The following is a 22,122-nucleotide window of genomic DNA, read 5'->3' on the forward strand; positions in this document are numbered from 1 at the left end:
AGGGAAAAAAGGGAACCCTTTATCTCCTCATTCCTCCCCAACCCACCCAGATTCCCCAAGGAAGGATATTGGGGGGGCGGAGGGGGGGCCTTCCTCCTCTCTCTCTCTGTAGCCCCAAATAGCCCTCGGCCCCCCAAAAGTCAGCTAGTACAGGGTCAAGCCCTTAGAAAGCACCCACTCAACTGAACTCTTTCCAGCCCCAACTCTTGAACGTCTAAAAACCAATAAACAGCAGATACCCTGCCCATTACAAGCTTAAAATCTAGAAGGGAGGCAGACATTAATATAATAATTCATAATATATGTTAAAGATATGTACATAAGCTTAAGTGCAGAGGCAACGCAGAAGGGAGATTGAGCCCGGGAAAAGAGGGCTTAATCAGGGAAGGCCCCTTGGAGGTGATGCCTCAAGCCAGCCACTGTCAATATGTGAGATTGTTTAAGCAACTTGTTTCCATCCACATTTGTGAAGAATAATCTAATGAAACTGCACCCTCCATGTTTTCTTTAAGTATCCCTGGACATACTGTTTCAGGATTTCTCTCCTCTTTGGAACACACAGCGCCTTGAGAAACAGCCTGGCCCTGCAGAAAGAGCATGGTCCTCTACCTTGGCTCCTCCAAAGATTGTGTGGGACCTAGGGCAAGTCACTTAACTTCTCTGTGCTTATCTCATCAATAAAATGGAGATTTAATACCTGTCCTATCCTCCTATACAGAGTCCCATGTGTGGAGGGACTGTTATCTCCTGTTTAGTACCCTGCAGTGAGTGCTTAACACACACCCCTAAGCATCCCAGACATGCAATGACTCCTACTAAACCAAATCCTTTCCCACCTGCACCATGAATTTTCTTTTGTATCCTCCCGTCCAGGTTCCGTTTTTGTGAAGTTGAAAAAATGCCGTGAAGGGCGTAAGGGTTGAGGCAAAATTAACGACCACTGCTCAGCATTATTTAGAACTTTCTGCTTCACAGTCCGCCATGTTTAATGTGGCATTTTCAGGTAGCTGACACCATTCAAATGAGAGCACTAAACCTTTTCAAATGAGCGTTAACTCTGGGCTGCACATTGTTCTAAACGGTTGGCCTAGGACATTGAAGACAAGATTAAAGTGAATGAGGGAATAAATCGACAGTTTTACTGATTTACTCCATTCCAAAGACTCCTTCCTGTGAAAATTAAGACTTCCTTTTGATGGAAATAAAATAAATTCAGCAGAGCCTGCACGATGCAGGGATAAAAATACACAAGCAATTTAATGAAGGTTTTTATTTCTTTATTGAGAAACTTTACGAGACTTCACAAACTGGAGAGTCCAAATAAAACCAACTCCTGATAAAACCGAAATCCCCAAAAATACTTTCAGTCAGAAAAGTTCCTTCTGTTTAGAAAAGAGGAAGGTGTCGGCACTGCCCCGGCTGCAGACAAAAAGCTTGGATCCTGAAAGCCCAGACCTTTTCCACAAGCTGACTTTCTGAAATGGCTTTTCAAAGAAAGTTTACAAAAATGGCAAAAAACTTCGGTGACATATTTCTTGGCATTCGGATCTACGGGACAGTGAAGACATCTCCACACATCTTAAGCTAATATCTACGAAGGGGGTATTCGGCTTCTTCATGTCCTGCAAAGATAACGAGACAACCAATAAACACTTCATGTTCATAGGACACCTTTTGTCTAAATGTTCAGGGCACTTTAGAGCTATTTTCCCACCAAGCCCCCTCGGTAATCCCTTAACATCTCTGAAAACTAGGTAACAGCCACCCATCTCACTGACCGGTAAACCGAGACCTGCTTTGTAGCCCAATTTGGGAAGAAACTCCTCTAGACTAGAACATCTGGAAATAGCCCAACTTATAAACAATGTTTTCTATCAGGAGGGGCCTAGGGTCTGTGTCTGTACAGGATGCTCCCTGTCCGGACATTTTGCTTTTTATTTGTTACCGTCAGCTCTGCCTACTGGATAGAGCACGGGCCCTGGGAGTCAGAAGGACCTGAGTTCTAATTCCGGATCCCCCACTTGTCTGCTGTGGGACCTCGAGCAGGTCACTTCCCTTCTCTGGGTCTCAGTTATCTCATCTGAAAGATGGGGATTAAGAGTGTGAGCCCCACGTGGGACAGGGACTGTGTCCAACCTGATTAAACTTTACCTACCCTAGCGCTTAGAACAGGGCTGGGCACAAAATCAACGCTGAGCAAGTACCATAATTATTATGGAAGCACCCTAGACAAATTCAAAAGGCGCCCAGACAATGACAAGTACTTTACAGTTTTCCTCAATTTAGGTCTGTCATTTCAACAAATGCGGTTTCGAGAGTATATCTACCAGCCTTCCCCATCTAAGAGGTAGCAGCAACCACGCCCACTTTCTGGGCTGCTTCCTTCTTGGCTTGGTGAGCCTGTAGTACTGCCACGGCCTCCTCCACCTGCGGAAGGTTGTTCGGGATTAAGTGACTGCCCCCCGCCCCACCTCCCACCCCCCAGTCACCCTCCAGGCCGACCCAAGGCGGGCAGTGACGGGAGCCGGGCTGACCTTCGAGCGGAGGGACTCAGGCGACTCCAGCATGTGCAACAGCTCGGAATTGTCGATCTCCAGCAACATCCCTGTGATCTTTCCCGCCAGGCTGGGGTGCATAGCTTGGATCAGTGGGAACAAGCGTTCTCCTGCAAGGATGTTCACAGCAGAGGTCACTTTAAGAAGCCAACTCCGTAGGCATTTTGCCACCAGCTGGGAAGGAAGCAGTGTGGCATCGTGGAAAGGGCTCAGTGCTGGGAATTGGGAGACTTGGGCTCTAATCCCAACTCTGCCGCTCGCCTGCTGTGACACCTTGGCCGAATCACTTCATTTCCCTCTGTCTAGGGGAAAATGGGGATTCAGAGACCGGGAATCCTGTGTGTGCGTGTTGGGCGGGCCTAAGAGGAGAGAGAAGGTCAGAGGCTGTGTCGGATATGATTATCTTCCATCTACCTCAGTGCTGGGCACACAGTAAAATGCTTGAGTAGCACAATTTCTTATAATTCAACTACCAAATGGCTTCTTTAAGGTGGGATCCCAGGCATTGTTCAACGGAAATTTAGTGCCCGACTTGAATGAGCTGCCCATTGAGAAAGGATGTCCCGTGCCAGGACTGTACTAATCTTTGACTTCGGGTCCAAAGGTTTCTCACTTACCCAACATCTGTTTCTGCTCCTGAGGCGGAGCGGCTGCCAGCATGGAAGCTGTAAGAGGCTCCTGTCCTTGCACGTGCACGGCAGGCTGAGGGGCCTGTTGGTGAACACAGAGTGGGGAGGGAAAGAACAGAAAGGGTTACAGGCGTTCAGGAGCGAAATATGGGCTACACCCAACCACCCCACAATGAGAAGGGCCCTAATTTCCAACCACTAAAGGGATAACTTGGCAACTTCTGCGGAAATTCCCGTAGCCACAGCGCAGGTCAAGCCGACCTCGGCTGGCACGCGTCCAGTCGCTTTCATTACCTACCTGTAAAGGCTGAATGGCTGGGTGGGGGCTGCGAACATTTGAGGCGTATTTGTAAGGAGGGACAGCCCGGGGGGTAGCTGCCGCCACGGGGGCGCGGGGAGCTAAATTCTGCGCGGCAGGAGGAACCCCTGGAAAGAGAAACAGACGGGAGCTTCTGCGAGCCCTGCGGGAAGCCAGTGCCGGTGCACCTCATTTGATGATGACGATAATAACGGTACTAGTTAAGTGCTGGGATAGATACAAGTTAATCAGGATGGACACGGTCCCCCGTCCCACATGGGGCTCACCCGTTTATCCCTATTTTACAGAAGAGGAAAAGGGGGCAGGAAAGTGAAGTGACTTGACCAAGGTCACAAAGCCGAGGTGGGGGAGGCAGGATTAGAACCCAGGTCATCTGCACTCCAACTCAGCTCTCCAGGTGAAGAGATGCCCAGCTGATCAGACAACAAGTAGCACTACTCCCCAATAAGGGGGAGAGTTTATCCGACTCACAGCCAAATGGCCTGACTGCAGCGGAACTGAAAAGTGTAATATATTGCGCTGTGCCCCTTAAACTCTCAGGACCCAAGAGTTATGGCAGAGGTGTAGAGATGAGGGCTATCTCTATCTCTGGTGGAAGATCACCCATCTGGATTTCCCCTGCTGGTTCTGTAACATCTCCCATCCTAAGACTCTCACGTCACGGTAGAGGGCGGAAACAATCCAACGCAATTGTACCCCAGCCGGCTTCGAGCCCGACCAGCCGCCAGCGGGACAGTGAGAAGAAGATCCCGCCCTGGCTTCAATCCTTCGCAAATTCCTCTTTGGGGAGAAAAATGTCACTTCCCAGAAGGACGCCACTTACCAACTCTCTGGGGAGCAGCCGGGAGGCCGCGAGAGGCCTGAGCGTTACCCGCTGGGGTCAGGTGGCGCAGGGCTGGGCGAGGCCCAGACTGGCGCATGGCGTTTGGCATTCCTTGGAAGCCTGCGGGGGGGGGGGGGGGGGGGGGGGGGGGGGGAGATCGAGGCAGAAGCATGAGTCGTGAAGGAGGTCTCAGTTTTGCCATTGCAGCCAGTGGTGGGAGAGAAGTTGAGGTGCCAGAAAAGATTGATGAAGCAGGCAAAAGAAACCCAATGGCTTTTTCATAGATTCCGTTCACTGCCCGGTCACAAAACGGGCAACTGGTATGGACTGGTTTTCGGAAAGGCAGATGTTAACATGGTCAAGGGTAAAATGGCTAATGATAAATTCACGTTGAACAGTTTACCCGAAGGGATAACCTAAAAACTAAATCCAGACAGACCGTCTGCAGTGGTCCAATGCCCATTTCCTATTTTTGGGAAACAGCGATAAGTTCACCTGAGACTGATTTTTGACAGGGCAGACTGATGCCCAGAGGAACTCCCTCTGGTCTTCTTGGCTCAAAAACCTGCCTAGACTACCTTTCATACCAGACCGGGGGGGTGGGCATGGTATTTCAGGACATACACAAGACCACTGACCCACCTCATCCTACTGTTCTGCATCTATAATCATGCCATTTAAGCCCTTACTACATGTTGAACATGATTCTAAGCACTGGAGTAGATACAAGTTAATCAGCTGAGTCCCCATCCCACATGGGGCTCGCAGTCTAAATACGAGGGAGGCCCGGTATCAGATCCCCATTTAGCAGTTGAGGAAACTGAGGCACAGAAAAGTGAAGTGACATTCCCAAGGTCACACAACAGGCAAGTGGCAGAGCCGGGATTAGAGTCCAGGTTCTCTGACTCCCAGGCCCGGACTCTTTCCACTACATCAAGCTGCTTCACTCATGAGGGCAACAGGATGTTTGGAGTGAATCCTTTTTTTCCGTTCCCGTCCCTTCCCTGCTTACCTTGCAGCCTCCCTGCTTGTTGCCAGCGAGGGTTGGGTCTCATCTGAGCCATCTGATTGGGTGCATAGTAGGTGGGTCTACTCTGAGCCTAAATGGAGAACAGAGAAAATGTGGTCACTTAAGGTCAGTTCCTAAGCAACTGTTGCAAAGTCTTCCACCAACCCAAAGCCGTAATTTTTTTTAATATTATTTGACAAGCGATTATTGTGTGCCAAGCACTGTCCTAAGCTTGGGGGCAGACACAAGCTAATCTGGTTGGACGCAGTCCATGCCCCCATATGCCCATTAATATCCATTTTACCCAGAGGAGCAATATGGCTTAGTGGATAGAACAGGGGCCTTGGAGTCAGAAGGACCTGGGTTCTAATCCTGGCTGCTCCACATGTCTTCTGTGTGACCTGGGGCAAGACGCTTCACTTCTCTGGACCTGTTACCTCATCTGAAAAGTGGGGATTAAGAGTGTGAGCCCCATGTGGGACAGGGACTATGTCCAACCTGATTAACTTGTATCTCTTTTAGTGCTTAGAACATTGCTTGGCACATAGTAAGAGTTTAACAAGTACCATAATTATTATTACAATTATTATGATGTGTCCCATAAAAGGTAGCTAGGTGACCCTGGTACTAATTCCACATCCATTTCCCCCTCTTACAGACACAGACTGCTCACTGGAGTCTGGTTCTACTTTAAATGGGGTTCACACCCTTTCACTAAAATTTGCTAGGATTTTGGGCAGGGACCTGGGAATTCCCTGGGGGTGGGCAACCAGGCTTCACCTGCGGAACAGCGGGCATGAAGTAGCCCCCGGCGGCCGGCTGGAACTGGTTGATGATGGTATTGGCAGGGAGGGCCCGCATTCCGGCGATGCGCTGCATGTACTGATTGGTCAGGTGGGCCTTCCGCTCCTCCTTCCGCTGGGCCAGGGCCACGTACAACGGCTTAGAGCCCACAATCCGCCCGTTCATCTCCGTCACCGCCTTGGTGGCCTCCTCGGGGGAGGAGAAACAGACGAAGCCAAAGCCTTTGCTCCGTCCCTCCTCGAGCATCACCTACAACAAGGAACATCCGGTGTCGAATGGGCACGTTTGGCTCATGCTCAACCTTTTTCATAAAAAGTGATAGTATTTCATTCAGTCGTATTTACTGAGCACTTACTATGGATGGAGCACTGTACTAAGTGCTTGGGAGAGTACAATAAAACAATAAACAGACACTTTCCCCATCCACAGCGAACTTAGTCTATTCCGCACAAACTACGTGCAGAGCATCCTGTACTAAGCACTGGGTAGAAAGGAGCTCATCAGGTCGGTCACAATCCCGTCTCACATGGGACTCAGTCAAAGAGGGAGGAAGGATAGCTCGGCGGGGGCAGAGAACGCCGCAACCAATCATTGTACTGACCTCTCCCAAGCCCTTAATACAATGCTCTGCACCCAGTAAGTCCTCAACAGATAACATCGACAGGTATTTTATTCCCATTTTACAGATGTGAAAACTGAGGCACCAAAGTAAAGTAACTTGTCCAAGGTCATGCTGTAGGTAAGTGGCGGAACCAGCACTCCGAGCCAGGTCTCCTGACTCCCAGTTCCATGATCTTTCCATTAGCCCACATTGCTTAGAGAAGAAATGAAAGAATCCTGGGCTAGTCCCACCCCTGGGACAGTCACCATTAAGGCCTGGGGTTCCCGGCCACTGACAGATTGACTCATTCATTCAAACAGATTTATTGAGTGCTTACTGTGTGCAGAGCACTGTCCTAAGTGCTTGGAAAGTACAATTCAGCAATAATTAGATTTGTTACCATACAGCCTCCCCCATCTTCTCTCCGACTACCACCCAGCTCGCACTCTTGGCTCCTCTGATGCCAACCTCCTCACCATACCTTCATCTCGCCTATCTCACTGCCAACCCCTCGCTCACGCCTTGTCTCTGGCCTGGAATGATTCATTCATTCATTCAATAGTATTTATTGAGCGCTTACTGTGTGCAGAGCACTGTACTAAGCGCTTGGGATGAACAAGTCGGCAACAGATAGAGACGGTCCCTGCCGTTTGACGGGCTTACGGTCTAAGAACAATGGCACTAAACAGCGTCAAGGGGAAGAACATCTCGTAAAAACCGATGGCAACTAAATAGAATCAAGGCGATGTACAATTCATTAACAAAATAAATAGGGTAACGAAAATATATACAGTTGAGCGGACAAGTACGGTGCTGTGGGGATGGGAAGGGAGAGGTGGAGGAGCAGAGGGAAAAGGGGAAAATGAGGCTTTAGCTGCGGAGAGGTAAAGGGGGGATGGCAGAGGGAGTAGAGGGGGAAGAGGAGCTCAGTCTGGGAACGCCTCTTGGAGGAGATGATTTTTAAGTAAGGTTTTGAAGAGGGAAAGAGAATCAGTTTGGCGGAGGTGAGGAGGGAGGGCGTTCCGGGACCGCGGGAGGACGTGACCCGGGGGTGGACGGCGGGATAGGCGAGACCGAGGGACGGTGAGGAGGTGGGCGGCGGAGGAGCGGAGCGTGCGGGGTGGGCGGTAGAAAGAGAGAAGGGAGGAGAGGTAGGAAGGGGCAAGGTGATGGAGAGCCTCGAAGCCTAGAGTGAGGAGTTTTTGTTTGGAGCGGAGGTCGATAGGCAACCACTGGAGTTGTTTAAGAAGGGGAGTGACATGCCCAGATCGTTTCTGCAGGAAGATGAGCCGGGCAGCGGAGTGAAGAATAGACCGGAGCGGGGCGAGAGAGGAGGAAGGGAGGTCAGAGAGAAGGCTGACACAGTAGTCTAGCCGGGATATAACGAGAGCCCGTAATAGTAAGGTAGCCGTTTGGGTGGAGAGGAAAGGGCGGATCTTGGCGATATTGTAGAGGTGAAACCGGCAGGTCTTGGTAACGGATAGGATGTGTGGGGTGAACGAGAGGGACGAGTCAAGGATGACACCGAGATTGCGGGCCTGCGGGACGGGAAGGATGGTCGTGCCATCCACGGTGATAGAGAAGTCTGGGAGCGGACCGGGTTTGGGAGGGAAGATGAGGAGCTCAGTCTTGCTCGTGTTGAGTTTTAGGTGGCGGGCCGACAACCAGGTGGAGACGTCCCGGAGGCAGGAGGAGATGTGAGCCTGAAGGGAGGGGGAGAGGACGGGGCGGAGATGTAGATCTGCATGTCATCTGCGTAGAGATGGTAGTCAAAGCCGTGAGAGCGGATGAGTTCACCGAGGGAGTGAGTGTAAATGGAATGCCTTCCCTCCTCAAATTTGACAATGACTCTCCCCTGCTTCAAAGCCTTATTGAAGCCCTATCTTCTCCATGAGGCCTTCCCTAACTAAGCCCCTTTCCTCTTCTCCCACTCCCTTCTGCATCGTCCTGACTTGCTCCCTTTATTCATCTCCCCTTCCCAATCCCACAGCACTTATGCCCGTTTCTGTCATTTCTCTCTTTCTATTAACGTCTGTCCCCCTCTCTACACTGTAAACTCTTTATGGTCAGGGAATGTGTCTGCTTATTGTTATACCGTACTCTCCCAAGGGCTCATTACAGTGCCCCGCACAGTAAGCACTCAAGAAATACAACTGATTGACTTACCTACCCTCCTGCCACTGTTGCCAGGGAGCCTGACCCAAAGAGGTGAGCCAGATTGCAGAAGGAGGCTTTTCTCCTTTTTCTTTTTGAAATTTTTGTTTTAAAACCAAATTTGCCCAGCTCTTTCTTTCACAGGTCTCTTCTCACTTCATTTTTAGAGCTGAAGCTGCCCTGGGGGGACAGGGTCAGTAGTCAGAACTTTTATGCCTCAGCCCAGTGCTCGGTATAATGTTCTGCCGAGGTTCGGTGCAAACAGTCATCAGAAATAGATAAAATGAACTTCCCTCTAGAGAAGTGGTCTTGGAAATGAGAAGCAGTGTGGCCTAGTGGATACGGCATGGGCCTGGGTTTTATAATCCCGCTCCACGACTTGTCTGTGTGACCATGGGCAAGCAACTTAACTTCTCAGGGCTTCAGTTACCTCATCTGTAAAATGGGTAATAAAGACTGCGAGCCCCGTGTGGGACAGGGACTGAGACCTTGTACCTACCCCAGTGCTTGGCACATAGTAAGCACTCAATACCATAAAAAAAAGGCAGGGGGTCTTTAATAAGAAATAAAAACAAAAAATGGCTTTCAGATAAATACCACAAACACACAACTACAAAAACAGAAGAGCAAATGTGGCAGAGTTGTAGAGGCAAGTTGCAATGTAAATGGAAAGTAACCTGCCTGGATTTCCTCTGCAGCTAGTGTAGCACCATCTGTCCCCAAACCCACACTGCCCAGCAAGGCACGGGAAAGATTCAGGTGCGGTCTTTATCCCGGCTCTAGAACACGGCCCGGCTTTGAACGCCCCGCCACAAACCTCGCCTCTTATATCAAGGTAAGTCTTCAGAAAGAAGAAAATTTAAGGGACTGCTTTCTCTCCAAACATTCAGAGTTAACATTCCCAGTGGATGGCAGAAAGGGTATCTATTCCATCCAAAACTGCTCTGAATTTACAAGGCACAAGCCCAGTCCCCTTCCTGATCCAAACCACAACCTCCAAGGCCAAATACAAGGCCTTCTGGACTAATGGATCTCTGGAGCTTGGTCCTCCGCCCAAACCCCTGTCCCTTGTGCTTCTGTTGAATGAAGGGTATTGCCATGATACCTTTGCGCTGGTGATCGACCCAAAAGGAGAAAATTCCTTCCGTAGTTTTTCATCGTCAATGGTGTCATCCAGGTTCTTAATGTACAGATTCACTCCCTAAAACAAAAAAAGCAACATCAGTACAGGTAATAGACGTAACATTGATAGCATTACTATTTAAAAAAATTATGGGGACTCAGCAAGTCAAACTACTTAACAAAGAATCCCTAACAGACTAAGAAGTTGAAGAAGCAGCATAGCCTAGTGGAAAGGACAAGGGTCAGGGAGCCAGAGGATCCGGGTTCTCTTCCCCGGCTCTGCCAATTGCTTGATGTGCAACCTTGGGCAAGTCACTTTGCTTCTCTGGGCCTCAGTTATCTCATCTATAAATTGAAAATTAAACCCTCTTCCCTCCAATTCAGACTGTGAGCTCCATGTGGGACTGGGACTATGTCCAACCTGATAAACATGTCTCTCTCCCAGCACTTAGTCCAGTCCTTGACATTTAGCTAGTGTTTTACAAATACCACTGAAATAATAATAATGATGGTACTTGTTAAGCTCTATGTGCCAAACACTCTATTAAATGCCGGCGTAGATACAAGACAATCGGGTTCCGCCTAAGTCTAAGTAGGAGGGAGAAAGGGTAGTAAAACCCCATTTTGCAGATGAGGGAACTGAGGCATAAAGAAATAAAGTGACTTGCCCAAGATCACACAGCAGGTATGTTGGTAGAGCCGGGATTAGAACGAAAGGCCTCTATTGGGTCTGCTCTTTCCACTAGGCCACACTGCTTCCCAACGGAGGAGCACATGTTGCAGAGTTGTAGGGACAGGTGCCTGGGTGATCGGTGTAGCGACCTGTCTGGATTTCCTCTGCCATTCTGTAGCACCATTTGTCACCACTCCCGCACGGGGTCACAGGAGTGGGAAAGATTTAGGTGCGATGTTATTATAAGGATATTTATTAGGCCCTCAATCAGGGCTGAGCACTGTGCTATGCCCTGGGGTGAATTTCATTCATCATCCAATTGCATTTATTGAGCACTTACTGTGTTCAAAGCACTGTACTTGGGAGACTACAGCAACAGAAAAGTGGGACAGATTCTCTTCAGTCCGTGGTGCTGGGAGTCAGGAGACCTGGATTCTAATCCCGGCTCCGCCACCAACCTGTTATGTGACTGTGGGCCAGTCATTCAGACTATTAGTCTGTAAAATGGAGATTAAAAACCCACCCTCTCCTTTCACTTAAGATGATGTGGGACAGGGTCCAACCTGATTACCTTGTATCTACCCCAGCACTTGGGTGACTGAAAAATAGCAAGCGCCTAAAACCAATTATCATCATTATCATCGTTATTATACATGTCCTTGAAATAAGTGTGCTCACAATTTTGCTATTTTCAAAGGAAAACGAACACCCGGAAGTTTGCAGGAGAAAAGGAACCATTTCATTGGGCACCTGGCCCAAGGCGATCCCGGCCATCCAACTGGGGAGGGAACGCTGGCCACCTCACCTGGTAGCGGCTGATTCTTTCTTGCTTCAGCTGTTCAAATTTCCGTTTGAGCTCAGCCTGGCGTTCGACTTTCTTCTGCGCCCGGCCGACAAATACCATTTTCCCGTTGATGTCCTTCCCGTTCATGTCTTCGACTGCCTGCTCAGGAAAAAGACGAACAAGTCTGTCTAGACCAGCTTCACGGCTCCTCATTCTTTTTAGTATTTATTATTATGGCTGCATTTGCTCTATGCTTACTATGCGTCAAGCACTGTTCTAAGCGCTGGGATTACATAAGAATTAGTCCTTAAAGACTTTCACAGTTCATGTGTCCCTTCTGAGAAACTGACCTTGGTAAAACCAAAAGATTGGCTTAGGGCAAGGCACTCTATGGAAACATTAAATGCAGTAACCACCTTACTCAGAAATGATTTCAAACCCACTTTCTTTTTCACTGACAACTGACTGTCATCGGGCTTCAGACTCCAAGGGGCCTCACCTTTTGTTCATCATGTTATTTGCTTCCCCTTTTATAACCTTTTGATCCCACAGGATAAGGTAGTACAGTCCAGTGGAAAGAGCATGAGCTTATGAGTCATAACACTTGGATGGGCCTCAGTTTTCCTTAGATACGTCTAGAGGGACAGTAGTGCTGGTCTCTCCTTCCTGACAGGGATAAAATGTGATCAGCAATGTGAAAGTGCCTTGAAAATTGGGCACCTCCAATAAAGAGAAAGAACGTAGCTAAGAATTCCTCATGACCCTTAGCTTTTCTGACTTTTTCCAACTTGTTTGCTCTATCACAGCATGCAGCACCGAACGCAAGCTTTCCAACAAAAATTTGTGGGGAACTAAAGCCGGTTTTACCTGATTGGCATCCTCATGTTTTTCAAAGCTCACAAAGCCAAAGCCTTTGGACTTCCCACTGGGGTCTGTCATCACCTTTACGCTCAGGGTCTTACCTGTTGCCAAGAAATCATGTTAGCACGAGGCCCTCCGCTTCAAGGAGAAAATCTCCATGTCAGAGTTTACATAGTAACCTCCTTGAGGGGAAGGAACGTACCTGCACACTGTGGTATTCTCCCAAGCACTTAGTACAGTTCCAAACACTCAGTAAGTGCTCATTATCATTAAATCAAGCCTAAACCTAAACCTATATACTCTTCCCCAATCCAACCCCAAAGCCCTTTCATCCCATCAACCTACACCTCAGCAATGTTTTTCAAGAGACTCTGGCTTGGAATTTCCGACCTGACTCCAAGACGGCACCAGAGCCATGGTTGGGAGAAGATATCACTATCAATCAGTTAATCCTATTTATTGAGCACTTACAGTGTGCTGAGCATTGTCCTAAGCGCTTGGGAGAGTACAAATATAACAAGAATTGGTAGGCACGTTCCCTGCCCGCAAGGAGCTTACAGTCTGCAGACACTAGAGTAAAAAAAGGCAACAATTCCAGTTAACTCCCAAACTTACCATATTTGCTAAAAAGTTCCTTCAGTCGTTCGTCATCCATGTCGTCCCCAAAATTTTTGATATAAACATTCGTGAATTCTTTGGCTTTGGCTCCCAACTCGGCCTCCCGTTCTTTTCGGGACTTGAACCTACCCACGAACCTGAAGTTGGGGGGAGAAACAAACCACAGCACGTGAGAAACTCTAGGGTGCACCCAAGGTGGGGGTCAACGGTGGGCTGACGGGTCGGAAGTGAGGATGTTTCTAGAAGCCGTTGGGAAGAGGCAGCAAGTTGAGACCCAAGCAAGAGAGTTACCCATCCTAAGGAACAAATCATCAAGCACCACAGCCAAATGGAAGCAGACAAGGAGACCCTCCAACAGCAAAAATCAGGCTAACTCTACTGTACCTTCGACTGGGAGTCCCATGGAGGACTGGACCTGATTACCCTGAGGGTCAGAACAGTGCCTGGCACATATTAAGCGCTTGATAGGCCACCGTTTGTCCTCTCCAAGTGCTAAACACAGTGCTCTGCGCAGGGCAGGCTAGACTGAAAGCTCCCTATGGGCAGGGAACATGCCTAACAACTCTGTTACACTGTACTCTCCCAAGCGCGTTGTAGTGCTCTGCACACCGTAAGCGCTCTATAGGGAAGCAGCATGGTGGAGTGGATAGATCACAGGCCTGGGAGTTGGAAGGTCATGGGTTCTATTCCCAGCCCTACCATATGTCTGCTGTGTCACCCTGGGCAAGTCACTTCACTTCTCTGTGCCTCAGTTACCTCACCTGTAAAAAATGGGGATTAAGAGTGTGTGAGTCCCACATGGGACAGGAACTGTGTCCAAACTAACTTCCACTACCCCAATGCTTAGAGCAGTGCTTGGCACATAGTAAGCACTTAACTACCATTACTATTATTAACTATTAATAAATGATTGATTGATGGCAGGCACTAAATAAAGGTGATTAATCTCCTACCCACCATCATGGCCAAAGGGGAGTAGGCCTCCATGATCCACAGAAATGCCCCCCCCCCCCAACCAATCTGAGCATTCTGGGAAGGATAAGCGTGGCTCAGTGGAAAGAGCCCGGGGTTGGGAGTCAGAGGTCATGGGTTCTAACCCCAGCTCTGCCACTTGTCAGCTGTGTGACTATGGGCAAGTCACTTAACTTCTCTGTGCCTCAGTCACCTCATCTGTAAAATGGGGATTAAGACTGTGAGCCTCACGTGGGACAACGTGATTACCCTGTACCTATCCCAGCACTTGGAACAGTGCTCTGCACAGAGTAAGCACTTAACAAACACCAAGATTATTATTATTATGGGCCCAGAGCACCGACCCAACCAGACCCACTGATCCTCAGACCGGACCGGTAGCAGGCCAAGGCCCAGGCAGGGAGACCCACCAGCCCAGCAGTGTAGAAACAGCGGGCCTCGACTTGGGCAGGGAGACTCACCAGCCCTGTAGTGGAGAGGTGGCAGGCCACGGCTTGGGCCGAGAGAACCAGTAGCCTTGGGTGTCCCTGTTAATACCGCGATGCGTCCCGGGTCACATGCGATCGTTGTGGCTCCTGGCTGGGACACTCACACTTTGCGGTCGTTGAGCAGCATGCCGTTCATCTTCTCGATGGCCCTGTCGGCGGCATCCTGGGTCTCAAAGTGCACAAACGCGTAGCCCTTAGAGCCATTCTCATCACACACCACCTATGGGGAATGGGACAGAAAAAGTGAGTCGTCCGGGGCCTGCGGAGAACAGCCTGATTGAGGCCAGGCATGAGACTGCGATTCGGTCAGTCAAGACCATCTTATTTAGTGAGTACCTACTGTGTGCACGGCACTGTACTAACTCCTTGGGAGAGTACAGGAGAACAGTAAGCAGACCCATTCCCTGCCCACAAAGGGCTTACAGCCTAGGTGGGGAGACAGACATTAAAAGAAATGAATAAATGACAGATATGGACATAAGTAGGGTGGGGCTGGAAGGGGGGATGAATAAAGGGAGCAAGTCAAGGCGACATAGAAGGGAACTGAAGAAAAGGAAAAGAGGGCTTAGTCAGGGAAGGTCTCTTGGAGAAGCTGTGCCTTCAATAAGGCTTTGTAGGAGGGGGGAAGAGTCATTGTCTGTCAGATGAATGGGGAGGGCATTCCAGACCAGAGGCAGGACGTGAGTGAGGTCAACGGCAAGATAAATGAGGTCAAGGAAGAGTGACAAAGCTGGCATTAGAGGAGCAAAGTGTGCAGGCTGGGTTGGAGTAGGAGAGTAGAGAGGTGAAGTAGGCGGGGACAAGGTCACTGAGTGCTTTAAAGCCAGGGGTGAGGACACTAAGCTCCATGTGGGCAGGGAACCGTCTCTGTTATACTGTTCTCTCCCAAGTGCTTAGAACAGTGCCCTGTACCCAGAAAGCGCTAAACAAATACGACCGATTCACGCATACGGGGGATGACCAGGACCCACCTTGCAGGACAAGATGTTCCCGAACGCCGAGAAGGTGTCATAGAGGGCTTTGTTGTCTATGGATTTATCCAGATTCTTGATGAAGACATTGCCAACCCCAGATTTCCTCAACGAAGGATCCCGCTGAGACCACATGATGCGGATGGGCTTGCCTTTAATCACATCAAAATTCATGGTGTCCAGGGCGCGTTCAGCTGAGGGGAGGAGAAAGGGTTGAGATGGAGCAAGTGGGTGGGGATGGTGGTGGGGACTAGAGAATTCCAGATAGCTGGGTCTTGCCAGGTCACTTCGAACTTCCCTGTAACGCTGGCATCTCCAACTCCAATGGCAAATTCCAAACTAATCATCCCAATCTTTTCAGTGCCGCAAGAGGAAATGTCACCATTCACTTGGGACTTGATTAATATTCATATTAATGTCTATATCTTTTTGGGGGGTATTTGTCAAGCGCTTATTATGTAGCAGACACTGTACTAAGCATTGGTATAGATACAAGCTAATCCGGTTGGACACATTCCTGTCCCACATGGGCTCCAAATCCTTTTTTTGGTGGTACTTGTTCAGCGCTTTACTACGTGTCAAGTGCTGTCCTAAGCGCTGGGGTAGATACAAGCTAATCAGGCTGGACAAAGTCCCTGTCCCACTTGGGGCCCACAGTCTTCACCCCCATTTTACAGATGAGGGAACTGAGGCCCAGAGAAGTTAAGAGACTTGCCCAAGGTCATATAACAGGCAAGTAGCAGAGCTGGGATTTAAACCCAGGTCCTTCTTGACTCCCAGGCCCAGGCTCTGTCCACTACGCCAAGCTGCTTCTCTATCTCCTAATGTCTACCTCCCCTCTAGACTGTGAACTTTATTTAGACAGGGAACGTGTCTACCAATTCTGTTATTCTGAACTCTCCAAAGCACTTACTACGTTGCTCTACACATACTAAGTGCTCGATAAATGTCATTGATTGCCTTAAAGCCAAATGTCATCAGAATCCCCTTAAAAGGTGGGGTCAGGGTTGGCAGAAGCCAAGTTCGGAAATAAAAGGCGCTTAGTACAGGGCCCTGCACTAATACTGAAAGGAATCAGACACCAAACATATCTGCAGAACTATTTCCATATATCACCCAACAGCCCCGAAGAAATCATAAGTCCACTCAGGTTTTCACAGGGATCTGAGCTCCAGCTTGGTGCAAAGCACTTTCCTAGGCATACGAGAGAAGCAGTGTGGCCTAGTGGATAGATCACAATCTTGGGAGTCAAAAGGACCTGTGAGTAGAAACTTCACCAGGCTTCTGCAGCTCAAATCTTCAGCATCTAGACTGTGATCTCATCGTGGGCAGCAACTGTCTCCCAACACTGTTTTACTTTACTCTCCCAAGCGCTTAGTACAGCGCTCTGAACTCTACCAGGTGCTCAATAAATGCCACTGATTGATCGTTCCAGCTGTCAAATAACCTCAGATAGGCGTAAGGGGTTCACATTGTTGGAAAGCATTGGCTCATGTTGCTGTTTGGCACTGAGAAACAGGGCGAGCAATTTTTCTGCACCGAGTCTTGGCCCTTCAGATAACAGCCGGTATGAACGAAGCAGACGCCCATGGGCAAAATGCCACAGAAAAGGCTTCTCCGGCTAGTATTTGCACCCCTTCTCCCGCTTCACAACCACCGCCCTTATTTCTCAATTTATAATAGGAACATTCTGCTCAAACATCACTGCAGCCATTAGGGAAAGAAAAACCCACAGCTCCTGAAAAACGCCACAGGAATATTTACCCCGAGAGAGCGTTCAGGTAAGTGCCGTATCTTGAAATTTCCATCCACCGCGGCCCCTCTGGGCCCTAACTTTAGGGTTTATTCCTTCTTTCCCCACTGGATAGAAGCGACCGGACTTACAAACGTAGCAGCTTGTTTCAAGAAGGCGCTGAGGACGGCGACTCGGCCTAGTCTGTCAGATTTGGCAGCGATATTTATTTATAGCAGGGAGAGAGGGCCCTTGGAGCTATGTGTTGGCAGAAGCACAAATCCAACAGTTACCCCTAACTGCAACCAAATTCTCGGTCAAAAGTAACGACGAGTTTGAGCTAAAATATGCACCGAAGAGGGCTTTATCCCCATGTGTCCCCTCCTCCCCCCAAAATAAAGAAGTCCATGCTATTCCCCTTATATTGAGCTCATCCTGAGTTGAAAGGCAGAAAGGACTTGATAGTGATTAGTTATCTTGACCGTGGCTAACTCAATTTCCCTATCAGCATGTTGGAGATGCTAGGAGTTAAAGGAGCAGCGTGGCCCAGTGGACATGGGACGCGCCTGGGAGTCAGCAGACCTGGGTTCTAATCGCAGCTCTGCCTCCTGTTTGCTGGGTGACCTGGGGTAAATCGCTTCCCTTCTTGGGGCCTCAGTTACCTCATCTGCAAAATGGGGATTAAGATTGGGAGTCCCACGTAGAACGTGGATGTGCCCAACTCTGTATCTACCCCAGTGTTTAGGCCGGTGCCTGGCACAATAAACATGTAAATACCATTTAACAGGTGTCTCCCACTGCTTCAGAAGAGGCTTTCATTGCTGGATTTTCTCTAATGCAACAGTTTAGGAGGATTGAGAATGTTTTTTGGTACCAGAGTTTCAGCTCTTTGTGGGCAGGAAATGGGTAACTTTCTTGTTGAATACTTCCCAAGTGGTTAGTACAGTGCACTGTGCTGAGGGGATAGCAATAGATGCTGTTACTATTACTATTATTTCCAGCCACCCATTCAACACGCCCATCCTCAACACATTCAGGCCATTATGGCTAGATTATAAAGTCCTTGATGCCAGAAATTACGTATAACTCAACTATCCTCTCCTACTGGTTTAGTACAGGGCTCTACCTACAATAAAAGCTCAATAAATGTTGATGTGCCCCTTCTCAGGGTTCTCCGACGGCTATCTACTCAGGATTCGTCTAACTTCTTCCCCAACTCACAGAAACGGGTGACTCTGCTTATATCGGAACAATGTAAAAGTTGTCACCTGAACTGTCAGGTTTGAGTTTTAGTTATAAGTAGCTTTGAGCCTCAGAAATTCACATTAGAGGCGCTGCCAAAAGAGATGGTGGCAGCCCTCCCTGCCACCCTGGATGAAAAAGCAGCACTTAATATAAGCACAAGCCTGAGAATCAGAAGGACCTGGATTCTAATCCTGATTCTGCCACTTGTCTGCTTTGTGACCTTTGTCATGTCACTAACTTCTCAGTTCTCTCATCTGTAAAATAGGGATTAAGACTGGAAGCCCCATGTGGAACGGGAAACAGGGACTTCACTTCTCTGGGACTCAGTTACCTGATCTGTAAAACGGGGATTGAGACTGTGAACCCCACGTGGGACTGCATCCAACCTGATTTGCTATTATCCACCCCAGTGCTTACTACAGTGCCTGGCACGTAGTAAGCGCTTAACAAATACCCTGGTTATCAGCATTATTACACACTCCATACTCACCATCAGCTGGCTGCTGGAAGTTGACGTATGCATAACCCAGGGAGCGGCGGGTGATCATATCCCTGCAGACTCGAATGGAGAGGACAGGCCCTGCAGGACTGAACTTCTCATAGAGCATGGCCTCTGTGACATCGGGGTGCAGGTCACCCACATAGAGAGATGCCATCGGATAGCTACTGGCAGTGGTGCTCATCTCCCCACCGCCCAAAACCCCGAGCCCCGCCAGGAGTCAGTCTTTGAGGGAGACGAGCAAGGGGGAAAAATAAATCAAAACCAAACCGGGAAAGGAGGCGATCTGCTTAAAAAAATCTTAACCCGAAGCTGGTTAGAGAAGGCAGAAGAACATTTAAGAGGTTAGGATAGGTGGGGAATCAGGGTAGGAAGGGAAAAGACGATGCAAGAAAGCAATCTGCACTGCAAGGGGGTGGTGACTGGTGATGAACTGAAAATTTGGGGGGATGAGGGTGAAGCTTTTTCTGGTGGGCCACAGGACAGATGGCAGGGGCAAAGGCTGTCCTGTGCACCAAAAAGAAACAGAAACCTTCAAATATGAGTCTCAAAAGCCACCAGATAACAGAAACCTCCCCTCTCCTTTTCCTCGGTGTTTCACGGTTTTCAAACTTTCTGGCTAAAACTTGTTTTTCCGTGTATTCCTTTTGAAGCTACGCTTTTTCCCTATCACCCCGAATTTCTCCGAACCTGGACTCTAAGGCCCCCAAAATAAGTTCTTTAAATAGAAGGCTTTTTTTTTTTTAATATAAACGTCTTTCTCTTTAAATAATATTTCTCCTCTTATAAATATAACTCTTCGATTTCGGGGGTTTAAATAATACGAGTAAAAGAAACAGTAAATACTCTTCCGACGAGGGGGGCAGTCGGAGGCGGCGATTGCTCAGGCCAGGGACGGGCAGGTGGACAGACACGCGGTGGAGCTGACCAGGTGGGGGACGGACACAAGGAGGAAGCTGACCAGGCCAGGGGGAGACTGATGGACAAACACGCGGTTGGGTTGACCAGGCCAGGGACGGACAGAAGGACACGAGGTGGAAGCTGATCAGGCTGGAAATGGACGGAAGGACACGAGGTGGAAGTTGATCAGGCTGGAGATGGACAGAAGGACACGAGGTGGAAGGTGATCAGGCTGGAGATGGACAGAAGGACACGAGGTGGAAGCTGATCAGGATGAGGACGGACAGAAGGACACGAGGTGGAAGCTGATCAGGCTGAGGACAGACAGAAGGACAAGAGGTGGGAGTTGATCAGGCTGGGGAAGGACAAAAGGACACGAAGTGGAAGTTGATCAGGGTGGGGACGGACAAAAGGACACGAAGTGGAAGCCGATCAGGCTGGAGATGGACACAAGGACACGAGGTGGAAGCCGATCAGGCAGGAGACGGACAGAAGGACACGAGGTGGAAGCCGATCAGGCTGGGGATGGACAGAAGGCCACGAGGTGGAAGCTGATCAGGCCGGGGACGGACAGAAGGACACGAGGTGGAAGCTGATCTGGCCGAGGACGGACAGAAGGACACGAGGTGGAGGATGACCAGGCTGGAGACGGACAAAAGGACACGAGATGGAGGGTTACCAGGCTGGAGACGGACAGAAGGACACCGATGGAAGCTGACCGGGCTGAAAACGGACAGTAGGACACGAGGTGGAGGCTGACCAGGCCGGGACCGGACAGAAGGACACGAGATGGAGGGTCACCAGGCTGAAGACGGACACACAGACGGACACGCGGTCGGCCCGGGTGGCCAGACACGGGGCCGGGGTAAAGGTCAAGCTGGGGTCAGGGCTGCAGGGCCGCGGTCGGAAGGACGGACGGACAGACAGACAGGCGGAGGGGCAGAAGCGGTGTCCCGGCCGCCTTCTCTCTTTTCCAGCGGTTTGGTGTTTTCAAAAATGTTTTCCCCCGCTGCTCTTTTTTTTTTTAAAAGAGGGTTTTTAAAATATTTTTAATTTTTTTTTTGGATTTTTAAATTTTGGGGGAGGGGAAGGGGGGGAGGGGAAGGCCAGGGAGCTACCGAGCCCGACACCGGCGGCGGCGAGGAGCGGAGAGAGAAGGGCCCGGCCCCCGCCGACCCCTATTTATAGCCGCGCCGCCGAGGTCAAAGGGCGAAACGTGACCCGGCGTCAACCCGGAAGCGGTTGAGAGCCGCCCAGTGGGACCTCCCTCCCCGGCCTCCTCCAGCAGCGGCCCCTAGCGGTGGAGGACTCAATCGCACCCGCGGTTCCCCCAGCCACCTTTTTTTAAAATTCATTCATTCAATAGTATTTATTGAGCGCTTATTATGTGCAGAGCACTGTACTAAGCGCTTGGAATGGACAAATCGGTAACAGATAGAGACAGTCCCTGCCCTTTGACGGGCTTACGGTCTAATCGGGGGAGACGGACAAAAACAATAGCAATAAATAGATTCAAGGGCATGTACATCTCATTAACAAAATAAATAGGATAATAAAAAATATATACAAATGAGCTGGGTTTATTTGTTCCTTCAGTCGTATTTATTCAATTTTAAAAATAATAATAACGTTGGTATTTGTTAAGCGCTTACTATGTTCATTCATTCAATAGTATTTATTGAGCGCTTACTATGTGCAGAGCACTGTACTAAGCGCTTGGAATGTACAAATCGGTAACAGATAGAGACAGTCCCTGCCCTTTGACGGGCTTACGGTCTAATCGGGGGAGACGGACAGACAAGAACCTTAACGAAATAAATAGGGAAATGAAAATATATACAGTTGAGCAGATGAGTAACTTATTTTTTACTTTTTACTTTTACGAGTTACTTAAGTAAGTAACTTACTTACTTTGTTTACTTACTTTACTTACTATGTATGCTTACTATTATTATGTGCCAAGCACTGTTCTAAGCACTAGGGTAATAATAATAATGTTGGCATTTGTTAAGCGCTTACTATGTGCAGAGTACCGTTCTAAGCGCTAGGATAGATACAGGGTAATCAGGTTGTTCCATGTGAGGCTCACAGTCTTCATCCCCATTTTACAGATGAGGTCACTGAGGCACAGAGAAGTGAAGTGACTTGTCCACAGTCACACAGCTAACAAGTGGCAGAGCCGGGATTAGAAGACACGACTTCCTACTCCCAAGCCCGGGCTCTTTCCACTAAGCCACGCTGTTTCTCTTCACTTCTCTGCGCCTCACTTACCTCATCTGGAAAATGGGGATGGAGACTGTGAGCCCCACATGAGGCAGGGACTGTGTCCAACCCGATTTGCTTGTATCTGCCCCAGCGCTTAG

At 49.1% G+C, this 22,122-nt stretch overlaps 1 protein-coding gene and 3 non-coding genes across 5 annotated transcripts; all 4 read right to left on the reverse strand.

Annotated features, from left to right (window-relative positions):
* Positions 1–1,255: 1,255 nt before the first annotated feature.
* PABPC4 (poly(A) binding protein cytoplasmic 4) lies at positions 1,256–20,844 on the reverse strand. Of its 2 annotated transcripts, XM_001515553.6 has the most exons (15): positions 18,851–20,844; positions 15,384–15,577; positions 14,517–14,632; positions 12,950–13,089; positions 12,341–12,435; positions 11,495–11,632; positions 10,000–10,095; positions 6,116–6,388; positions 5,339–5,426; positions 4,327–4,446; positions 3,483–3,610; positions 3,173–3,266; positions 2,535–2,665; positions 2,328–2,427; positions 1,256–1,622 (listed from the first exon to the last, which is right to left on the reverse strand). In XM_001515553.6, exons 1-14 carry the CDS (start codon positions 19,041–19,043, stop codon positions 2,341–2,343), a joined length of 1,893 nt encoding a protein of 630 aa, XP_001515603.1. In that variant the 5' UTR covers positions 19,044–20,844; the 3' UTR covers positions 1,256–1,622; positions 2,328–2,340. The 2 variants fall into 2 exon arrangements, with proteins under 2 accessions (XP_001515603.1, XP_028936607.1); XM_029080774.2 differs by lacking the exons at positions 1,256–1,622; positions 2,328–2,427; positions 2,535–2,665; ... (3 more) ...; positions 5,339–5,426; positions 6,116–6,388 and adding an exon at positions 9,018–9,074 and having other exon boundaries at positions 18,851–20,841.
* On the reverse strand, positions 4,052–4,191 carry LOC114817574. The gene has a single exon (XR_003765437.1). It is a non-coding gene; the product is annotated as a small nucleolar RNA SNORA55 (small nucleolar RNA).
* LOC114817572 lies at positions 9,523–9,657 on the reverse strand. The gene has a single exon (XR_003765435.1). It is a non-coding gene; the product is annotated as a small nucleolar RNA SNORA55 (small nucleolar RNA).
* Positions 10,789–10,922, reverse strand: LOC114817573. The gene has a single exon (XR_003765436.1). It is a non-coding gene; the product is annotated as a small nucleolar RNA SNORA55 (small nucleolar RNA).
* Positions 20,845–22,122: the final 1,278 nt, after the last annotated feature.

Source organism: Ornithorhynchus anatinus, chromosome 16 (genome assembly GCF_004115215.2).
Source record: "Ornithorhynchus anatinus isolate Pmale09 chromosome 16, mOrnAna1.pri.v4, whole genome shotgun sequence".
In the NCBI taxonomy this organism is placed as follows: domain Eukaryota; kingdom Metazoa; phylum Chordata; class Mammalia; order Monotremata; family Ornithorhynchidae; genus Ornithorhynchus; species Ornithorhynchus anatinus.